Below are 22717 nucleotides of genomic sequence, written 5' to 3'. Positions count from 1 at the left end.
AGTCACCCCCCCTACCCCTTATACATTACCTGATCCTAGAGCTCCTTCCTCTTCGACGTCCTGGCTGGTTATGAAGTGCGCATGCGCTCCACAACCAGCCAGCTCTGAAAATTTAAAGTGACAGAGACCAATTTGGTCTCTGTCACTAAACTATGATTACTGTGATAGGTGCCCGTAACCACCGCACGTTGCCAGTGACCCCCTGCAGATTGTCCGTAATCACCCCAGATTGCCTGTAATCACCCCAAATTACATGTACCCACCCCAGATTACCTATAAGCACTTCAGTCTATCCGTAACAATTCTAGATTGTCTGTAACCCCTCTAGGTTGCCCGTAACCACCGCAGGTTGCGCATAACCACCCCAGGTTGCCCGTAATCATGCCAGATTACATTTAACCCCCCAGATTGCACGCAACCACCGTAGGTTGCCTCTGACCACCGCACGTCGCCTCTGACCACCGCACCTTGCCTCTGACCACCGCACCTTGCCTCTGACCACCGCACCTTGCCTCTAAGCACCCCAAATTGCCAGTGACCCCCTCCAGATTGCCCGTAACCACGCCAGATTACAGGTACCCACCTCAGATTACCTACTAGCACTTCAGTTTATCCATAACCACCCCAGACTGTCCGTAACCACCCCACGTTACCTGTAATCTAATTTTTTTATTTTATTTTAGTAACTGTGCTAGTCTAATAACTATTACTAGCTGCTGTTTTGCTCCAGCAAATTGGCGCTCCTTCCCTTCTGAGCCCTGCTGTGTGCCCATACAGTGGTTTATGCCCACATATGGGGTACCGTTGTACTCAGGAGAACCTGCGTTACAGATTTTGGGGTACATTTTTTCTCCTGTTCCTTGTGAAATTTAGAAATTTCAAACTAAACAAACATTATTGGAAAAATTGAAGTTTCTCATTTTTACTGGCCAATTTTGAATACTTTCCTCTAATACCTGTGGGGCCAAAATGCTCATCATCCCCCAAGATGAATACTTTGAGGGGTGTACTTTCCGAAATGGGGTGACTTTTGGGGGGTTCTATTCTGTAGACATTACAGGGGCACTGCAATTGCACCTGGTGCTCAGAAACTTCAGAAAAATCTGCACGGAAAATGCTAATTGGCGCTCCTTCCCTTCTGAGCCCGGCTGTGTGCCCATACAGTGGTTTATACCCACATATGCGGTACCGTTCTACTCAGGAGAACCTGCGTTACAGATTTTGGGGTGAATTTTCTCTCCTGTTCCTCGTGAAATTGAGAAATGTCAAACTAAAGGAACATATTATTGGAAAAATTCGAGTTTTTCATTTTTACTGTCTACTTTTGAATACTTTCCTCTAATACCTGTGGGGTCAAAATGCTCACCACACCCCAAAATGAATTCTTTGAGGGGTGCACTTTCCAAAATGGGGTGACTTATGGCGAGATTTTACTCCACTGGCACTACAGGGGCACTGCAAACACACCTGGCGCTCAGAAACTTCTTCAGCAAAATCTGCATTGAAAAAGCTAATTGGCGCTCCTTTCCTTCTGAGCCCTGCTGTGTGCCCATACAGTGGTTTATGCCCACATATGAGGTACCTTTTTACTCAGGAGAACCTGCGTTACAAATTTTGGGGTACTTTTTTCTCTTGTTCCTCGTGAAATTGAGAAATTTCAAACTAAACGAACATATTATTGGAAAAATTAGAGTTTTTCATTTTTACTGTCTAATTTTGAATACTTTCCTCTAACACCTGTGGGGTCAAAATGCTCATCCTACCCAAAGATGAATTCTTTGAGGGGTGTACTTTCCAAAATGGGGTGACTTATGGGTTTTTTTTCTCTCTGCTGACACTACAGGGGCTCTGAAAATGCACCTGGCGCTCGGAAACTTCTTAAGCAAAATCTGCAATGGAAAAGCTAATTGGCGCTCCCTTCCTTCTGAGCCCCACTGTGTGCCCATACAGTGGTTTACGCCCACATATGGGGTACCGTTGTACTCAAGAGAACCTGTGTTACAAATTTTGGGGTGCTTTTTCTCTCATGTTCCTTTTGAAAATGAGAAACTTTAATCTAAACGTATATATTATTGGAAAATTTAAATTTTTCATTTTACGGCCTAATGGTGAATACTTTCCTCCAGCCCCTGTAGGGTTAAAATGCTCATTATACCCCTAGATTAATTCTTTAAAGGTGTGTAGTTTCCAAAATGGGGTCACTTATGGGGGTTTCCAGTATACAAACCTCCTAAATCAACTTAAAAAAAGAACTGGTCCCTAAAAAAATCAGTTTTGGAAACTTTCACAAAAATGTGGTAATTTGCTGATAAATTTCTAAGCCCCGTAACACCCTAAAAAAGTAAAATATGTTTATGAAATGAAGCCAGAATAAAGAGGGCATATTGGTAATGTGACTTAGTAACTAATTTATGTAATACGACTTTCTTTTTTTAGAAGCAGAGAATTTCAAAGTTAATAAAATGCAAATTTTTTCAATTTTTCACAAAAAACACACAAAGTAGTGACCAAATTTTGCCACTAATATAAAGTACCATATGTGAGAAAAAAACAATCTCAGAATCGCTAGCATACGTTAAAGCACCACTGAGCTATAAGAGCATAAAGTGAGACAGGTCAGATTTTGAAAAATGAGCCTGGTCTTTTAAGTGCAAATAGGCTTGGTCTTGAAGGGGTTAAGTAATGCTATGGATTCAGAAATATCCTCATCCGAGGATTTTTCCTTCAGACTATTTTCCAGCTGTTCCAGCCACATATGCATGGCCCTTGCCACATTAGTTGCAGCGATATTATTAATGGAAAAGGAGCTAGTGTCCCACGATTCTTTTAATGAATTCTCCACTTTACGATCCATGGGATCTTTTAATTGAGAGGAGTCTTCAAAGGAAAGAACCATTTTCTTGGAGACTTTAGCTAGCTGAGTGTCTATTTTAGGTGACTCATCCCATTTACAAATATCCTCCTCCTTGAAGGGTAACCTCTTCCTAATCTCTCCCGGGATAATGAACCTTCTTTCGAGTTCTTTCCATTCATCCAGCACCAAACTCTGAAGTGCTTCATGAATGGGGAAGACAGTTTTCTCTTTAGATTTGAGACCTCCTGGACTTCCTCCATACCCAGGGCCTGTCTTACAGCTTTAACAAAGGGTATGGTACGTTCAGAGGGGAATAGATATCTCTTAACCCGCTCTACAGTCTCAACTTCCTCGTCACAGACGATCACTGAATCTGATATCTGACCCGACTCACAATCCGAATCAGGAGATGCTGATCTACGTCTTTTAGATCTAACCGATTCCCCTGATACGCTGGCTGGGGAGGGGTCAGGAGGAGCTATATTGAGAGGAGCAGGAGTAGAAGCCACCAGCGGAGGAACCGTAGGGACCACCTGGGGAACAGATGCTGGAGCTGCTACAGATTGAGAGGCCTTAATTTCATCTTTCATCATTTGTCCGATCTCGGCCAGAAAGGAAGCTCTATCCTCCTTTACGATATCCCCAATACAAGATGAGCAGATATTTTTCTTATATGAAGACGATAGGCTACTATTACAGGTCCCACACTTCCTTGGAGGAGGAGCCTTTGCTTTCTCCTTTTGAGCAGAATCCTTGTCCTTATCCTTATCCTAAAAGGTATAAGGGAGATAGGATCAATAGGATACACCCAGTGCTCAAGGTAGGGAGAAGTGAATAGTTGAGAACCAGATCCCCCATAAGAGTAGTCATATCAGCAGAAATAAGTACTCACTGCGTGGGATGCATGGGGGAGTCTTATCAGTCGCGGCAGCCACTGTCGTAGAAGCAGAGGAATCCATCCTGCCCAATTCAGACCTCATCAGACGGACGACCCGCTCTTCTTATATGCATCCCAGCATTTTCAATTTGGCGCCCGGAAGCCTTACTTCCGGCGTGTGACGTAATTACGTCCCCATGTAGCTTGAGGACGTCACCGTGACCCCCGCCACCTCACTTCCGGTGAACGCCGCGTGACCGGAAGAAGGTCAGACACCATGCGGCCGTACCGGAAGTAGGCCGCACCGACACCCGGAGGATCCGCGGCCTCTACTTATCTGGCAGCGGGTGACCTGGTTCGCGTGCGCCCGGGGAGCCAACCGGATCAGGATCAGGACCCCGCGCAGACCGCTCACACCGGGATGAAACGGACTGGACCATCCCGAACCCCCGGATCTCCTGATCCATTGCCGCTCCCTGGGAGGAATGGGGACGAACCCCGATCAACCCGGCTAGGGGGTTGATCGGTTTGATTCTTTTTCTTCGGGGATCTCCTCTCTTCACGACGGATCCCCACCTCTCGTGCCTTCCCGAAGGGACAGGAAAAGCACTGGTGATTGTGGGAAGGGGAGGGGCTTTTAACCTCTCGTGTTTGTGCTTTTCCTGTCCCTAGGGAACAAGTTAACTCCTGTGGTGCCGTCGTGAAGATGAGAGAAAAAATGTCCCCTCGCTGAACTTCTATAAAGAGAATGTACCCCCAGGTACATCCTCTTTAACCTGAACCCACGGATCCATTGGCCACCGGCACGGGGAAGCCGGTGCCGTGGTCCATTTTTCGGACCGCCGCCCGGTTCCCCAACACGGCGCCGTTCGATCCAGCGGCACCGGCCGGCCCGCCCCCAGTGGGAGGGAATTCCCTCCCCTGTATGACGCGGCTTGCTTCATACTGGGGGCGGGCCGGCCCACCTCCTGTGCTTCAGCACTGGCCGATACCGCTGGATCGAATGCCGCCGTGCACGGGAACCGGGTAGCGGTCCAAAAAATGGACCGCGGCACCGGCTTCCCCGTGCAGACGCCGATCAATCCGTGGGTTCAGGTTAAAGAGGATGTACTGGGTGGTACATGCTCTTTAAAATCATTTTAGGCTCTGTCCTTAAAGGGTTAAAATCATCATGGAAAACTAGCTTATTACACTAATCGAAAAGGACTCACAAATACTACTGGTCCAAGTAGGTATTTTATTCAGATCCACAGAGCTGCAGCCTGTGGAAAGTATCAAATATACACTTCCAACACATGTATTTACAAGTTCAGAGAAGTCACCATACAGTTAGCATTTGATTCAGTTGAGGAGACAACAGGGATGTAAATCAGCAGTGTATATGGTGGCCTAGTGCTTGATACTGAATGATACAATAGACCTCTGATTCTGGAAACCAATACTGTGACATTGTTCTACATCAATAGAATCATGGAAGCAAACCTAGATAAAGAATGTAATACAAGAGAATAAGGGGTAGGAACCCATGACAGCAACCTTGAAACATGGGTTCAACCAAGTCACATCACAATCCAATGTGAATTGGATTGTCAACATACAATGGGCCACAAACCATTACCATAACAACATCTCATTCTGCTGTCATCACATTTAGTAGCACTCATCTGCACAATGTAATACGCATGCAGTGTTATCTTGCAATGATAATGCCAGCACAGTTGCAGATGGTGCCACTGCCTTTTTTTTTGCAATATATGGAAAAACTAAACTGACAGAAAATTGTTAATTAAAGGAAAAATGAACACAAAACTGTCTAAAATATTCTCCAAATAGCAAGAGGTTAAGCTCTGGACTGAATCACTGGATTCAATTTACTAAAAAAGCAAAAAAAAAAACCTTATGAAGTGTCTCCGTATTCCAGTTTGTTTCTCCAGACCGTCTTTATTGTACTGTGTCGGCGAGTCTTCTTCCCAGACACACCCTCAAAACTCCAGTGGTCAGGAGAAGCAAGACAATGCTTCATCTTTTCACCAGGTTTCACAACCTAACTTCACATTGCTCATAGCGAGAATGACCAACATGTAATTTTACATTTAGATAAAATTAAGAGTTAAAAAAAGAAAAGAATGGATATTTCAACAAAGAGGAACAGAAATGTTTGTTCCATAAGTTACTTACATTGATCAAAATATAGAGGTCATCACATTCACCATAATGTTATCGAGAAAAGCACTGGTGATCTCCTAACATGTATAGCAGTCATTGGTGACAATTTCTCACATAATATATAAAATCTGGAAAAATAGTCAAGTGCCAGAGACCAGCATCTTGATGCCCCCAGGTTCAACTCAAGCAAAGATTGTCTCTTCCCTTCTCTTCTTTGTGAGGATAGTACCAGGCTTATGCTGGGCATCTGGATGGTTGGCCAGTTCAGGTGGGCAAGACGAAACAGGACTCTCAAGGATGGCTTGCTTAAGGTCATAGAACACAGACGAGTCTTCTTTGGTGAGGAATGTGATGGCAACACCACTCTTACCAGCTCTTCCAGTTCTACCAATACGATGGATATAGTCTGTAAAGAAAGAATAATATTTTTTTTTGTAACATTATAAGTTAAGATGTTGTTCCCTTACGTACAGGATGTTTTCTTATGAACAAAATGCTGTGATGTCACGTGATTTACGACACAACATAATATTACATAAGATAAATTAAAGAAATTGAAAGAAGGTATAAGCTTACCTTCAATATTTTTAGCCATATCATAGTTGACAACCATAGAGACATCCTGGATATCGATACCTCGACCAGCCACATCTGTAGCTACCAGTATATCCTTAGCTCCAGCCTTAAGATTAGAAAGGGCAAACTCTCTCTGTTCCTGCCCTTTACCACCATGAAGCGTACAAGCATTGTACTGCGGAAAGAGAAGATCATAAGATTAGTACATTATCATGAAGAAAAAAAAAAAAAAGCTTCCACCATGGTTGTCTATACTCCAAGACAGTTCCCTGCCACCCAATATGGGTGGAAGGCCGATAGATATACATATAAAAAGCGGACAACTATTTTTCAGCCCTACCATGAACACGCAAGTAAGCAATATATATCTTCTGTGGGAACAAAAGATCAGGCATGTTGGAATCAAACTCTACTATTCTTTCTTTCCCAAGATCCCTGGAAATAATGTGTTTGAGCCTCACCAAATTTCTGGTTTTTAAAACACAGAAAACTTAGAGCTAACATTATTACAATTAAAATACAGAGCTGGACACATACCCCCATCTTCTCCAGGGACTTGGCCAGTACATCACAACCTTTCTTCTGGTTGACAAAGATAATAATTGGTGGATCAAAACCTTTCTCCAGGATGTTAAGCAGTTTCTTCCTATAAGATGGGAGTCAAACAAAGATTATTGTATATGCTGACATAATTTACATAGAAGGAAAAAAAAATATTATATATGAATGAAAAAAACGTACCTCTTCTCTCCTTCAGACATGAGGAACACCTTCTGTTCAACTCTCTCATGAGGTTTACCAGCAGATCCTATGTACACCACTGCTGGACGACGGAGATAGCTCCTGGCCAGCCTTTCCACAGCTGGAGGCATAGTCGCGGTAAACATGACCGTCTATAAAAACAATGGTGTAAAATTATTCAGTGGTTACACACAGCTGAAAGAAAATGGAAATTCTAAGGTTCACAGACTCACTTGTCTATACTTGTGCTTTCCAGACTCAAAGTTTGCAATCATTTTCTCTGGATCTTCGGCCTCGTCTGTATCAGGCTTCTGGTTGGTGACTGGCATGTGTTCCAAGATCTTCTGGACATCCGGTTCAAAACCCATGTCAATCATACGGTCAGCTTCATCCAGTACCACGTATGTGCAGCGACTCAACACCAGGTAGCGGTTTTCTAGCACATCAATAAGACGTCCAGGAGTGGCAATTACAATCTTTAGCGAAGAAACAAATAAATATTTTTACTAAACAGTTGAAAACTATATTACGAAGGTATTGCAGGAGAGAGTTGTAATTCCACAAAATGAACGCAGACCTAAGCCGAAGAAAACAAAAAACAGGAAAGCAACCAAGGTAGTTTTCTAATATTCTAATATACCTCTGTCATGAGACTGAATCTTACCTAGTCTTAGGCCCCGTTCACACATAGCAAAACTAGTGGAATTCCGCCGCGGAATGCCGTTAGCCTCCCTCTCATAATGGGAGCCTATGTGAGGCGCGTGCTGCTGTTCTTACAGCGTCTCTCCGCGCTGAAGAATGAACATTTTTATTCTTCAGCGCGGGGAAAGCAGCAGCGCGCGCCTCCCATAGCCTCCCTCTCATAATGGGAGTCTAACGGCATTCCGCAGCTGGTTTTGCTATGTGTGAAAGTAGCCTTACATATATTGCAGAAGCAGTATTCAGCATTAATGGACTCTGTTGGGGGGGAGGGGGGTGTACAGTGGTGACTTGAAGAAGCTGGTTCAACACTCTCATGCTGATCCAGTGACAGGTTATGACTAGTGATGACTCCCGGTGGCTGGAGAAGATGGAGCAGCCCTAGGGTTGGCAGAAAAACATGGATACAGCCTATATTATCCTTGTTTTCCAAGACTCCTTAGGGCTGTATCAAACATCTCCAGGCACCAGGAGTGAAATGCTCACCCCCCAAACAAACCTGAACATATGTCAAGTTCACTCATCATACCTACATGGTATAATGCCACCTGGTGTTGAAAGTGTGTAACAGTGGTGCTCCTCCAATTAAGTGCTGGTGGACGCAAAAGCACAGCCAGGTTTCTGCATTGTGATCCACTGTTCAAGGACAAAAACCTCTGCAGTGGCATGGCTGTATCACTGTGAGGACACCTTCGGCTGGAGGTATTCAGATTTAAAATTTATTGCCCCCCTCCCACAAGGGATTAGACTACAAGGGGTTCACAAGTTCCAGGAAAAGGGGCCCAAGGCTTTGTTAGAGCTGTGAGTCACACATTCACTGTCTATGAGGCTGGCAAAGATAACCAAGTACTAGACTTTATCTTCAGCAGCTCCCATGGATAATGAATGAGTGGTGGAGCCCATGTGCAGCTTGCTGCTTCTTTCATGGTGCATGCTTTTTTGTGTGTTTTTTTTTTAAACTTTACTTTTTTTATTGCAAAAAGGTCGCATAAAACTGACAAGACTCACCTCACAACCCATTCGCAACCGGAATCCCTGGTCCTCACGAGAAATACCACCAATGACAGCAACAGTTCGAATACCCAGAGGCTTCCCAAACTTGATTGTTTCTTCTTCAATCTGCTGAGCCAGTTCTCTGGTTGGAGCCAGAATAATCGCATATGGTCCCTGATCAGACTCTTCAATCCTACAGAATATAATGAAACAGGGTCAACTTTAACCATCATAAAAACAAATTTCACAATCTGGGATATAATGATAATTTGTATCATGTGACTATTTTTCAGATTACAGGTTATCACACAGCATGAGGCCATTTGGAAGAAAAGAGATGTTTCTGACCTGTCAATCTTGGGCAGAGTTGTGATCCAGACCAACAGGGGAATAAGGAAGGCCGCAGTTTTACCACTGCCAGTCTCAGCCACACCAATGATGTCACGATTCTGTAGACCAATGGGAATGGCTTGTCTCTGAATAGGTGTAGGTTCCTGTTAAAATTGGAAAGAAAAAAAATTCAACATAACAGCAAGGAAGTCAGAGACTAAAGAATTCTCGTGAAAATTAGCTATTAGTAATGTGCTGCCATTGTAGATATACATCTGTACTTTGCCTACAAATTAAAAGCCATATAAAGAGTGTAACAGTTTCATATATGACTAGCACCCACATTACTAGTTGGATACTCTAGCCATCTGATGTGTCTCAACCATCCATAAACAGGGAAACAAGGCTCAGGTATGTGAGATTGAGTGTTTGCCAAAAGCTATTTTATATGTATCTAAACACTAATATCTATACTTTATCAGAACAAACCTTGTATCCACACTTGTCAATAACTTCCAAAATATGTGGTGGTAAGGAGGAATCAATCCAGGAACGAATGGGGTTGGGAATTTTGCCACCCTTAGTGGTGATGCTGTAATCTTCCCTGAAGATACGCCAGTCTCTGTCAGTCATTTCATCAAGCTTCTTCTGAGACCAGTGTCTATCATCCCAGCGCTGCTTAGCTTCCTTCTTCCTTAGCTTGCGCAGCCGAACCCTGTAAATGTTCAATAGGCAACATTATTCCTGTGTGGAGGTCAGGGCCTCATATATTTGAGGTATTACATGCACAAAAAAAAACGCACAACAAGGCTATGTTCGCACTACGTAAAACTACGGCCGTTGTTGCCGATGGCAACAACGGCCGTAGTCTTTGCGGGGTGGAACAATGCCTTAGTTTCAATGGGATCCCGGCCGGAGCGTATACACATTTGATACGCTCCGGCCGGGATCCCGTGCGGCCCTGCAAATAACTTGACATTTTTCAGTTTTCAGCAGCCGCAATTCAATGAATTGCGGCCGTAGGAAACCCTGTCAGTTCACACTATGAATCGAGCGGCTCCGGCTGCTCCCTCCGTAGTGTGCAGGTGGAAGCTCTGATGCGGGGGATCCGGCCGGTACTTAGGTACGGAACGGCCGGTCTCTGACGTAGTGTGAACATAACCCAAAAATGCAAAGATTACCAGAAAGTATTTGCTTAAAGGAGTTATTAAAGGAGGAATTTTTTATATCATCCTGCCCTCTTGGAAAACAAAACCACCAAGTTATGCTTGCCTCTCTGCACACCCCTGGTGTCTTTTTGCTGTGTCCCCGCTGACGGCAGGTCTGCCACTTCTTAGACAATCATGTCTCAGAAGTGACAGCCTGCTTAGCCAATCACTGGCTGTGGCACTGTCCTGTCCCAGTCAGTGATTGGCTGAGCAGGATGTCACTTCCGAGACAAAGTTTATTTTGGAAGTGGCAGGGCTGCAGTCAGCAAGGGACACTACAACAGGACACTGTGGGAACATGGAGAGGTAAGCATAAGTTTTGTCATAATGTTTTTCAAAAGGGCAACATTATATAAAAATATTCATAATGTTGGATAACCTCTTTAATTTCCATTTCTCATTTGATCCAGTTAGAAAAAAAAAAAAACAGAGAAATATATTAATGAATCTTCTCTATGGCCCAGGAGGTCAGCCTTGTGATTACTCCTCACTGTGCTGTCTGACTAACATGACAGAGGGCCAAAATAGCCTTCTAATGCAAAGATTGTAATGCCCTGTCTTAGCTATAGCCAAATGCGGCCTAAATGTCTCTCATTCAGATTACAGATACAGATTTTACAGTTGACTATGGTTCTCAGAATTCTACTTACTCCTCTTGCTCCTTCTCCTCCAAAGTTCTTCTCTTTTCCATAAGGTCACCATAAAAGCGAGACTGTTCACGCTTCTGTTGTTTAAGGTCTATACCTGCAATAAATCCACGACCAAGCAGCTGAACATGATGCCGCTCTTTATATCTGGAAGAAAGTTTAGAAGACAGAAGCTTGTTACAAGTTCTTAAGTTTCATGTTTCATAAAAGAGATTTAAATGTTATATTAAGCAATAGTCTAGCAAACAGAGAAAAATCCACACATATTAAAGTATCATCTGCACTGGCAGCCTTCACTTACAGTGGGTTGTAGTCAATTGAAGTGTCCTCTGATGCATCCCACTCAAACACAAACTTTCTGTCATTTAAATGTCGAGTACGTCGCCTCTTCTTTAAACCACCTAGGTAACGTTCCTAAATAAAGAGAAATAAATCGGTAATATAATGATCATGTTGTGATCAGAAATTAAAAAGAGATGTACTACATATAATTTAAAACACGGCAGCAATTCAGAGGAGATTTTTGGAAATCTGATCTGTATGCTTCATAAAAAAAGAACAGATATATGAAAGAAAAAAACAAGAGCTGCATGTGCAGGAAAATTAACTCTGAGGGAGCCACAAACACAAGTACACAGTATGCACGCTCACCTAATGTGGTCGTACTGAATTAGGCACAACACTATTCAGAGCTTGAAATTGCAGTGGGATTGCAGCCCGCCACCTTCCGGTAACTCAGCCAGGAGATCAGTCAGCAAGATTAGCACAAAGAAAAATAGGATAAAAGCAGTGGCTTCCCTGGCGCAGTCCGTCTGGATCACTGGGTTTCCTCAATGTTACCGGACACTGACTCCAAGTTCTGGTGAAAAGAAGTTCTTTATTTGCATTCAGCTATGCGTTTCGAGTAGGCCACCCTCCTCTTCATCAAGCATGTGACATAAGGTGCTGGTGTGCATTTTATAATGAAGTTTATAATGGGTGACGTGGAAGTGATCTCACTGGGTGTATGAACCCGTAACATCAAAGGTCAGCATGCAATTGAATTGAAACAACTTTTATAATTTATACATATAAAAACAGAATTTGATTCAAATATAAAAAAAATACAATATAAAAAACATGTATGATAAAATGCTGTAGATACTATAAAAGGTCTACACTCATTCTGTGATTAAAAAATAAAATAAAACATTTGGTGTTTGTGTCTTTACCTAGGCTAATGCCTAGCCCAACATCCGCAGGTAGGCTGTGGAGCAGAGGAATGAACACCACCTTGAAACAATCTATTAATTATTATTTTATTTTTTAATCACAGAATGAGTGTAGACCTTTTATAGTATCTACAGCATTTTATCATATATGTTTCTATTGTATTCTATTTATATTTATATTTGAATCAAATTCGTTTTTTATATGTATAAATTATAAAAGTTGTTTCAATTCAATTGCATGCTGACCTATGATGTCACAGGTTCATACACCCAGTGAGATCACTTCCAGGTCACCCATTATAAACTTCATTATAAAATGCACACCAGCACCTAATGTCACATGCCTGATGAAGAGGAGGGTGGCCTCCTCGAAACGCGTAGCTAAATGCAAATAAAGAACTTTTTTTCACCAGAACGTGGAGTCAGTGTCCGGTAACATTGAGGAAACCCAGTGATTCAGACATCAGACTCCTGGTCCAGACGGGCTGCGCCAGGGAAGCCACTGCTTTTATCCTTTATCCTTGTGCTAATCATAAAAAAAAGAAGTTACAAGGAATCCATGGACAAACTGTCTTGCAGGGTGAACTTAAAATTTGGAGGGGTGTGGCCTACTTCTGCACCCCATTTTCCATGATTTATGGTGTGTGTTTACATGGACAGATTTTTGAAGCCAAAGCCAGGAATGGATTTGAAAAGAAATCTCAGCCTTTTCTTTATGACCTGATTTCTGTTTATAGTCAGTTCCTAGGTTTGGCTTAGAAAATGTGTTGATAAATCTTTCTGTGTAAAAACACCATAACTGCAAAAGTCATGGAGAAAATCAGCTCAGAGTTGGCACAGATTTCTGAGACTGCCACACAGCATCCTGAGATTCACCAGATTTATTGAGAGGTGCACTGAATTCGTTTTTAGGGTAGCTTCACACAACTGATCCGCAGCGAAATCTGCTGCAAATCCCTTAACTGTCAGAATAGGATTACATATTCACAGCGGAATTGTCATCCCACTGTGACTGAGTAAAAGGCATGGATCCGCACTGGATTTCGCTGCAAGCTCGCAGTGTGAAATTCCAAAACGGATCAGGTACATGTAAAGGCACCATAAAGGTCGCAGACTTCTCAGTTAAGTGATCTGTTCAACCAATACAACAAGTTTATACCATAATGTTTTTGCAACATAATATAAGCTTTTCATGGAAGACACAATATACCCCATAAATTTATTTTCAGGCCAAGGTTGCAAGTGATGCATCTAATACAGTGTGTATTGACTCCAGAACCAACAAGCGCACACAGTATGTAACTGATGGTACCTTTATTGCCTGAAGTTCTTTGGTCTTATCCTTTTCTTCTCTGACTTTTATCCTTCCCTCATCATCTTCATTGCCATTATTTTCTCGCTCCATTCTCTCTCTCCGCTCTCGTCTCTCTCTTTCCTGAGGATCCTCTGCAAATTGGCAACAAAGACACCAAGACAATTTAACCATATGGTAGAAGGTAAATGAACACTATAGTCTTGGGTATTCTAATACCTAACTAATCAAATACGTTTGTGTATAGTTTGTTTTACAGAGCCTTATAAAGGCTGCTACAAAACTATTTACCGCAGATTCACATCATAAAGTATCGCATCCACATATAATATTGCATCTATAGGTAAAACACAAGCAAGCATTGACAGCTAATGCATGTGAATGGTCTGCTTTTGGGTAGAGGCCCTCCAGGAAAAAGTAATAAACTACTACTACAATTACACCACCACCACCACTTCATAAAATAAAACCTGCAGTGTTATCTAATCCTTATTCTCCATTTCGCAACAATATGCTCTAAGAACTGGTCATAAACAAAGGGACAAAAAAACAAACAAACATAAAATGGCAACATAAAAAGTAGTAAACAGTGTATTACCCATCATCCTCCTTCCAAGATCCTGGAACTGCTTCCTTTTTTTCCTTTCCTCTTCTATTAGTTTCTGTCGTTCTTCCACCTCCATTTGCCTGCGTTTTATTGCTTCTGCTTCCCGTTCCGCTTTGGAAAGGAATTTAGGCTAAACCAAGGTGAAATTAAATATACATCACTTACTAAACAAAACCAGAAAACTTAAATAGTTTTCTTTCTTTTATCTGGTTTTCTATATTATCAAAAAGATACATTGGTATCAGAAGCAGAAGTCAATGCCTTATAACAGGTGATTTCAGACAGGGCAGGGCCAAAGTCACAAAGTACACGTCAGTTATATAAAAGGAATCTGATCAAAACCTCGTGCATCAAAAACATTAAAGGGGTTATCCAGCGATACAAAAACATGACCACTTTTCACCCTCTTGTCTCCAGATTGGGTGGGGTTTGGAACTCAGTTCCATTGAAGTAAATGAAGCTTGCAAACCCCACTTGACCAGGAGACAAGAGAGGGGGAAAAGTGACCATGTTTTTGTAGCGCTGAATAACCCCTTTAAAGTAGGAACCGAAAAGGGAAAAAATAAAACACCACCTCCCATGGGATACATTATTTAAAAGTTAGAACTACTGATCTCTGGCCTGCAGTTGACTTTGCTTTACACTTTTTTTTCCTTTAAATAAGAACACTTGGGCCCAAACGAATACCATAGTGTTATGAATAGTTCAGGGGTTGTAGATGACGCGAGAATTCTCTCTTTCCGAATTCCTGGGTTATGCACTGCCTTTCAGGCTTTGTTCCATTTAAAGGGTTTTCTGGAAAAAATGGACTGATGAGCAGATTAATGAACAGAAGCTGAGCTGACCAACTTTGTTCACTGTGTAGTGTGGGAGCCGAATAGCTGATCGGAGGGGGTGTCATCCATTTTGTCCAGAAAACTCTTTTAAGTCATTCATTGTCCCTTATCTAGAAATGTTATGATGAGAGCTCAGCAAACATCAAGCATGCTCAGGTTTGTCTGAACCGGAGCATGCGATGTCTGAATAATGGTGGCTGAAGAAGTTGGATACAGCCCTAAGACTGCCTGGAAAATATAGCAAGTTTTCCAGGACTCCCTAGCACTGCATCCAACTTCTTCAGCCAGCGGTAGTCAAATGGCGCATGCTCTGGTTCAGAGGAACCCAAACGTGCCCGAGGTTCACTCAAATCTAGTTGTGATAATAACCCCTTAACAACCTTCCACTGTCTTTCGATGGTGGGTAATGCAGGTGCTCAACCTGAAGCAATGTTTTTGGCCTCAAAGCAGTAGAGGTGTTTGCAGCTTCTTGGGCTCCCCTGCTCTGAAAACAAGCTATTACTCTCCTTAGAGCAGATGCCTGACTACAGGGGAAGTTCTGATACTTTTATTAAGAAGGAAGAATCCCTCTGCAGCTAACTCGGGGGGTGTGGAAAGAGGAGGCCAAGGGCTGTTTGTAATATAGGGATTATTAAATGACATTGGAAGTTCTATTATGGGTGACCTGAATACAAATTAGCTATAGTTTACAGCAGTCTGTTGGACTGTGTAGATTATAGTCATCTCTAAAAGAAAGTTACCTACTAGAGATGAGCGAACCTAGTGCATGCTCGAGTCGATCCGAACCCGAACATTCGGCATTTGATTAGCGGTGGCTGCTGAACTTGGATAAAGCCCTAAGGCTATGTGGAAATCATGGATATAGTCGTTGGCTGTATCTATGTTTTCCAGACAACCTTAGAGCTTTATCCAAGTTCAGCAGCCACCGCTAATCAAATGCTGAACGTTCGGGTTCGGAACGACTCAAACCCGGTTCGCTCATCTCAATTACCTACCTTAGACTCTGCCTCTTCTTCCTTTTTCTTCTTAGCCAACAGCTCTTCCAAAGAAAGGGGCTGCGCCTGAGACACAAAACAAAGTATTACTTATTGTCAATGGTCAATGCAAAAGCAGAAAGCAACAAAGTAGGTGCTTCCATACAAACTTAGGACTTATTTGCAACATGTATTTGCACATTGTCATCATATCAAGTGTCTGCTGCAGTTTTGAAAAAAAAAAAAAAGGAAAGATTTTCCATGCTTCATTTTACATATCTAGATTGTACAAACATAGGGTAAAGGTTCTAATGGCCTCCGCAGGTACCTTGGGTTTCTTTTCTTGTGCTTCTTCATCTTCCTTTTTAATGTCTTTTTCTTTTTTCACCTTTTGGTCTTTGTTGCGGCTGGGGGATGGGCTTCTGCACATAATAAAAAAAAAAATCAAGTATCAAGGAGTGTGGCCCAAATATTACGTTGATGTCTAGCCACAGACCCAGCTAGATATTGTGAGCTAGAATCCTAAGCTATGACGCCACAACGGCCCTGTGCTAGAAGACAAAAGGCTGTGAAATGTATTTACAAGTAAGCAAGCTGATTTTACCTTGATCTTTTTTTGTCTTTGTCACGACGGTGGGTATCCTTCTCTCTGCCGCCATCTTTCTTTCTATCTTTTTGTCTTCTATCCCTATTAAAATAAAATCAGCAGAAATACACATAATTTAAAAAAAATATTGCACAATGGAAAATCATTATGTATATAAAGGGAATAGCCCAAGGGTATAAGTTATCCTCTTTATCCACAGCTGATTGGTGGGGCAGAGCATGCTTGGTTCCAATCCATTAGCTTGGGGAAACATCTGACCTCCACTCTACTAACCAGTGGGAGTCCAATCAGTCATAACCCAACCGATCAGCTACAAAACACCCTTCTGTCTTGGAATAACGTTTAAATAAAGTATATGCATAATTTATGACATTAAATATGTTTAAGTTGGATGTACCGTTCATTAGACTTTGACCGAGACCGGGACCGGCTGCGAGAACGCCTTCTTTCCCTAGACCGATGTCTCTTCCTGTCCTTCGATGGGGAGGATTTTCTATCGCGATCTCTCTCACCAGACCGAGACCTTGACCTCTTGCGGTCCTTTGATGGAGACCCATCGCGGTCACGTTTGTCAGTCAGCTCTCCGGCCATCTAAAAGCAACAAATGTATTCTAACAACCTGAGGAATGAAATGTTCTGCCCGCTTTCTATCACCTTGGGATAACCTCTTCAAGTACAACAGACTAATGTTAACACCTGTATAATCTTTCTAATAACTTCCAGTAATCATGGATGACACCAAATACATTTCTCAACATCGCTATATTACTATTTCATGAGAGAAAAGGAAATATATAAAACAAATATGGAGAGTGGAGCCATCTTACTTCAGGGGATATCAGTTCATGTCCTTACTACTTTATTATGGTGCGTTCACACCTACAGGATCTGCAGCTGATTTTCTGCAGCAGATTTCAGTTAAATAACTGAACACAGCATCAGATTTGATGCTGTGTTCAGTTATTTAACTGAAATCTGCTGCAGAAAATCAGCTGCAGATCCTGTAGGTGTGAACGCACCCTTATGGTGCGTTCACACCTACAGGATCTGCAGCTGATTTTCTGCAGCAGATTTCATTTAAATAACTGAACACAGCATCAAATCTGCTGCAGATCCTGTAGGTGTGAACGCACCCTTAGGCTGGGTTCACACTACGTATATTTGAGGCTGTATATTTGAGGCTGTATAGCAACCAAAACCAGAAGTGGATTGAAAACACAGAAAGGATCTGTTTACATAATGTTGTAATTGAGTGGATGGCCGCCATTTAATGGCAAATATTTGCTGTTATTTTAAAACAACGGCTGTTATATTGAAATAATGGAAGTTATTTACTGTTATATGGCGGCCATCCACTCAATTTCACCATTGTGTGATCAGATCCTTTCTGTGTTTTCAATCCACTCCTGGTTTTGGTTGCTATGAGGACCTGACAAGAGGACCAAATACAGCCTCAAATATACATAGTGTGAACCCAGCCTTAAACTGTATACTATAGGGAGAGATGGAACTAAGGACATTTGTTCTGTCAGCTCATATCCAAATGCTGGACAATGCAAGGCAATCTGTGTGTATTACATCTGTATCATCGGCTTGCCTGAGAAATAAGCTACAACTGATGTGTCTGGCAGCTACATCTCTCTCACTGACCAGTAAAGGAAAATGTCACCAAATAACCTTGCACATGAGAAACATCAGTCTCTTTATTCACAAAGCTACTCCTGTGTGTCAGGGCACGGCAGATGTAAATGGGCATAATACATTTCTTACTTGACTCGTCAGCAGCGTCACTGCCGAAGCAGCTGGGATTTTGTCACTTCATCTGGAAGTTTGGGTCTGCATAGATACATTCTGTTCCAATGGGGGTTGTGCGCATTACGGTCTTATTGCATCTGAACTGACCAAAAGAGAGGAATTGGCCAGTGCTCTGTAAGTGGCCGTGCTGACAGGTACATGTTAGGCGCAATCTGTCAGCTCTATATTGTTCTCAGGGCTGCAGATAGCTGAATGCTGCCTGAAAAGTTATAAAACTGTGTTTTTCTTCTCAAGTCATAGATGCCAAGCTGAGCAGCAGTATGCACGCCTCCCTCACTACTCCATGCATGATGTACAATGCTCAGTGCTGGAAGCAAAACCCTGTATATCACTTATGCAAGGCAGTGAGGAGGTAAGCATGCTGCAGCTCAGCCCGGCCTCTACAACACTTGGCTTGAAAGAAAAACAATTTTAAACCTTGACAAAAAGCTAAAAAAAAACTTTTTTTTTTTAATCTCTCCATCATCTAGCCATGTGTGCAGCTCTGAGCACAGTATAAAGCTGACAGACACCTTTAAAGTCCTCCTTCCCATGGCCATATCCATTTTGTGGTCTGCAAAACCATGTATCGGTGCAAAGGATGAACATGGATGCGTCTGAGTGTTATTCATAGGCTGCCCACAGTCACAGACCAAGAGGCCAATAGTATTCTTAGCTCCAGGCAGATGCACGTCCAGGAAGCCCACAGCCCATTTTTATAATAGTGTGAAAGTTGCCTAATATTAAACCTTATTGTTAACCCTTTGTTATTTTTTTTATAGTTAAAGAGGACCTGTCACCCCCCCCGTGCCGGGGTGACAGTCTCCCGACCCCCTGTTAGATCCCCCTATACTCACGTGATCCCACCGGGTACCGCTTCCTGAGCCGGTCAGATCACAGAGATTTCAGCGCCCGAAGCGCGCACTCACAGGAGAGTCCGATGCCCATAGAGAATGACGGAGCATCGGACTCCCCATTCATTCTCTATGGGCATCTGACTCTGCTGTCAGCGTGCGCGCCGGGCTTCGGGCGCTGATATCTCCGTGAGCCGACCGGCTCAGGAAGCGGGACCCGGCGGGATCACGTGAGTATAGGAGGATCTAACAGGGGGTCGGGAGCCTGTCACCCCGGCATGGGGGGTGACAGGTGTCCTTAAAAAGAGGATGTACCACCCGGTACATCCTCTTTAACCCGAACCCACGGATCGATCTGCGCCGGCACGGGGAAGCCGGTGCCACGGTCCGTTTTTCGGAGCGCCACCCGATTCCCGTGCACAGCGCCGTTCGATCCAGCAGTACCGGCCGGTGCTGAAGCACTGGAGGTTGGCTGGGCCGCCCCCAATGGGAGGGAATACCCTCCCCTGTATGACGCAGCTCCATTCATTCTAAGCGAGCAGCATCATACAGGGGAGGGAATTCCCTCCCACTGGGGGCGGCCCAGCCGACCTCCAGTGCTTTAGCACCGGCTGGTACTGCTGGATCGAACGGTGCCGTGCATGGAAACCAGGCTGCGGTCCGAAAAAAGGACCGCGGCACCGGCTTCCCCGTGCCGGCGCCAATCGATCCGTGGGTTCAGGTGGTACATCCTCTTTAAAGTGACTGTACCACCAGGCCCAGGCTGAAGCACAGGAGGCGGGCCGACCCACCCTTAGTGGGAGGAAACCCTAGCCCCTCTATGATAGGGTTCCATTGATTCTAATGGAGTCACGTCATGGAGGGGCTGGAGTTTCTTCCCACTAAGGGTGAGTCAGCCCGCCTCCTGTGCTTCAGCCTGACCCTGGTGGTAGTCACTTTCAGGGTACAAACACACACAGCAGATACGCAGCAGATTTGATACTGTGTTCAGTTATTTAGATCTAACCTGCTGAGTATCTGCTGCGTATCGCAGCAGTAAATACGCAGCGTATAAGCCGTGTGTGTTTGTACCCTAAATATCTTTTCCAGCTGAACCTAGCTCAGACCTTATTCCAGGGAGCAGAAAGCAGCACCCTGATCCTTTATTCGGAGGGGGTTGCGGCTGATGCAAGCGGAGCTCCTCGGATTTGTGTTACAGTGAAGGGTCCTGGTGTGGAAGTGTTATCCAAAGAACAAGTCCATGTTCCTTTATGTTTTTAATATTTGTCATGGACAGGCTGGACTGGCCAAGATAAAGGGGCTTTAATCGTCAGATTATTCCATGCAAACGCTAGAGTGAGCACCACAGGTTGGGGACCACTGCAGTTCCGCTGGCAGTGCATGATGGGAGTTGTAGTTTTGCAGCTGCTGGAGAGCCATGGGTTAGGAACACAGCTGTTTGGTTCGCCAGGGCATGGTTGGAGTAGTAGCTGTGGTTTAGGGCATCACAGATGCATGGGATACTTCTCTTGCATTGCAGTCAATAACTAATAAGCGTCTCTGTATGACTGTCCCATATGGTGGGGAAACAATATGGTGTGAACAGAGCCTACAGCAGAGCTTTAGTTTTCAGGGACTTCTCATGGTCATGTAATATAATGCTGCCATATTGGTATCTATGCGGATGAGCAGAATACTAATATACACATATATATCCATCTATATACACCTGCTCACAGTCATGTAATATATTGCTGCCATATTGGTATCTATGCGGATGAGCAGAATACTAATATACACATATATCCATCTATATACACCTTCTCACAGTCATGTAATATAATGCTGCCATATTAGTATCTATGTGGATAAGCAGAATACTAATATACACATATATCCATCTATATATACCTTCTCAGTCATGTAATATATTGCTGCCATATTGGTATCTGAGCAGAATACTAATATACACATATATATCCATCTATATATACCTGCTCACAGTCATGTAATATAATGCTGCCATATTGTTATCTATGTGGATGAGCAGAATACTAATATACACATATATATCCATCTATATACACCTTCTCACAGTCATGTAATATATTGCTGCCATATTATCTGAGCAGAATACTAATATACACATATATATCCATCTATATACACCTGCTCAGTCATGTAATATATTGCTGCCATATTGGTATCTGAGCACAATACTAACATACACAGACATATATATCCATCTATATCAAGGATGGGGAACCTTCAGCCCTCCAGCTGTTGCAAGACTACAATTCCCATCATGCTTGGACAGCCAAAGCTTTAGCAGTCCAGGCATGATGGGAATTGTAGTTTTGCAACAGCTGGAGGGCCGAAGCTTCCCCGTCCCTGATCTATATACACCTGCTCACAGTCATGCAATATATTGCTGCCATACTGGTATCTGTACGGTTGAGCAGAATACACACATATATATACACACGTTACTGATGTCCTGTGCCGCCTGTAACATCCGTTCCCGGTGACACAGCCCTGTACTATCCCGTGAAGCAGCACAGCCCTGACATCTCCCCCCGCCCAATACGGAGGACACGGCCGCAGGTTTCCCCCTCTCACCTCTGTATTCCGGTAACCTGGTCACTTCTTACGTTATCACTTCGCTCTCACAGAGCCGCCATGATTCTCACGCCGCCGCGCTGCACGCTGGGAAAGCAGACGTAAAGACACGTGATACGTACAACGCAGACTGGAAGACTACATTTCCCGGCATGCCTTTCTGTCTTCCCCAGGAAGCGGCTCTGCAGTGCGATGTGCTGATGCCTTCTAGAGACTCTGACTGCGAGCAATACAATGTGTACCATATATATGGCACTCTTCTCCAGCTGTACCAGAACTACAACTCCCATCCATTCTGCAGCAGTGAAAGGTGGTCAATGGATGCTGGGAGTTGGGAAATACTGCATTACACTATACAGCCATACTTACCTGTCATCCCTCTTTTGGAAGGTCCCTACTTTTGACATAAGTCCCTCTTTTGTCCTTAAAGGGGTACTCCGGCAAAAAAAAATAAAAAAAATTTCAGATCAACTTATGTTATAAAGATTTGTAATTTACTTTCATGTCAGGACAGTTTCTGACATGGACTAGAGGTGGCAACAGTGAGCACTGTCAGAATAGAAAGAATACACCACTTGATGCAGGACATACAGCAGCTGATAAGTACTGGAAGAATGGAAATTTTTAAATAGAAGTCATTTACAAATCTGTATAACTTTGAAATTGAGTTTATTTGAAATAAAAAAATGTCTTTGGAGTACCCCTTTAAATGATCAATGTATTCGCAAATAACTTCCCTCCCTTTGATATGTGTCTATGAGTCTATGTGATTCCTAACATATTACGGTAGTGTATGGCTTCATTTACCAGAAATTACTTCTTACCCCAGGTAA

The 22717-nt window shown here is 43.2% G+C and overlaps 1 protein-coding gene across 1 annotated transcript; it reads right to left on the bottom strand.

Annotated features, from left to right (window-relative positions):
* Positions 1-4954: 4954 nt before the first annotated feature.
* DDX23 (DEAD-box helicase 23) lies at positions 4955-21974 on the bottom strand. The gene is made up of 17 exons (XM_069970101.1): positions 21885-21974; positions 17036-17229; positions 16636-16719; positions 16360-16453; positions 16053-16118; positions 14213-14351; positions 13615-13748; positions 11393-11505; positions 11095-11238; positions 9726-9951; positions 9255-9400; positions 8922-9099; positions 7448-7690; positions 7215-7366; positions 7011-7119; positions 6474-6648; positions 4955-6303 (listed from the first exon to the last, which is right to left on the bottom strand). The coding sequence occupies exons 2-17, from the start codon at positions 17227-17229 to the stop codon at positions 6080-6082; spliced, it is 2421 nt and encodes an 806-aa protein (XP_069826202.1). The 5' UTR covers positions 21885-21974; the 3' UTR covers positions 4955-6079.
* Positions 21975-22717: the final 743 nt, after the last annotated feature.

Source organism: Dendropsophus ebraccatus, chromosome 5 (genome assembly GCF_027789765.1).
Source record: "Dendropsophus ebraccatus isolate aDenEbr1 chromosome 5, aDenEbr1.pat, whole genome shotgun sequence".
In the NCBI taxonomy this organism is placed as follows: domain Eukaryota; kingdom Metazoa; phylum Chordata; class Amphibia; order Anura; family Hylidae; genus Dendropsophus; species Dendropsophus ebraccatus.
This window is presented reverse-complemented; position numbering and strand designations above follow the sequence as displayed.

What these genes read in the sequence shown, in the direction of transcription:
- DDX23 (XM_069970101.1), bottom strand. Translation starts at nt 17,229, where the DNA reads ATGGCCGGAGAGCTGACTGACAAACGTGACCGCGATGGGTCTCCATCA. An exon ending in CGGTCAAAGTCTAATGAACG is followed by an intron (nt 16,720 to 17,035) that starts GTACATCCAACT and finishes TTATTTTAATAG; the next exon opens with GGATAGAAGACAAAAAGATA. An exon ending in TCTTGGAAGGAGGATGATGG is followed by an intron (nt 13,749 to 14,212) that starts GTAATACACTGT and finishes GCCAATTTGCAG; the next exon opens with AGGATCCTCAGGAAAGAGAG.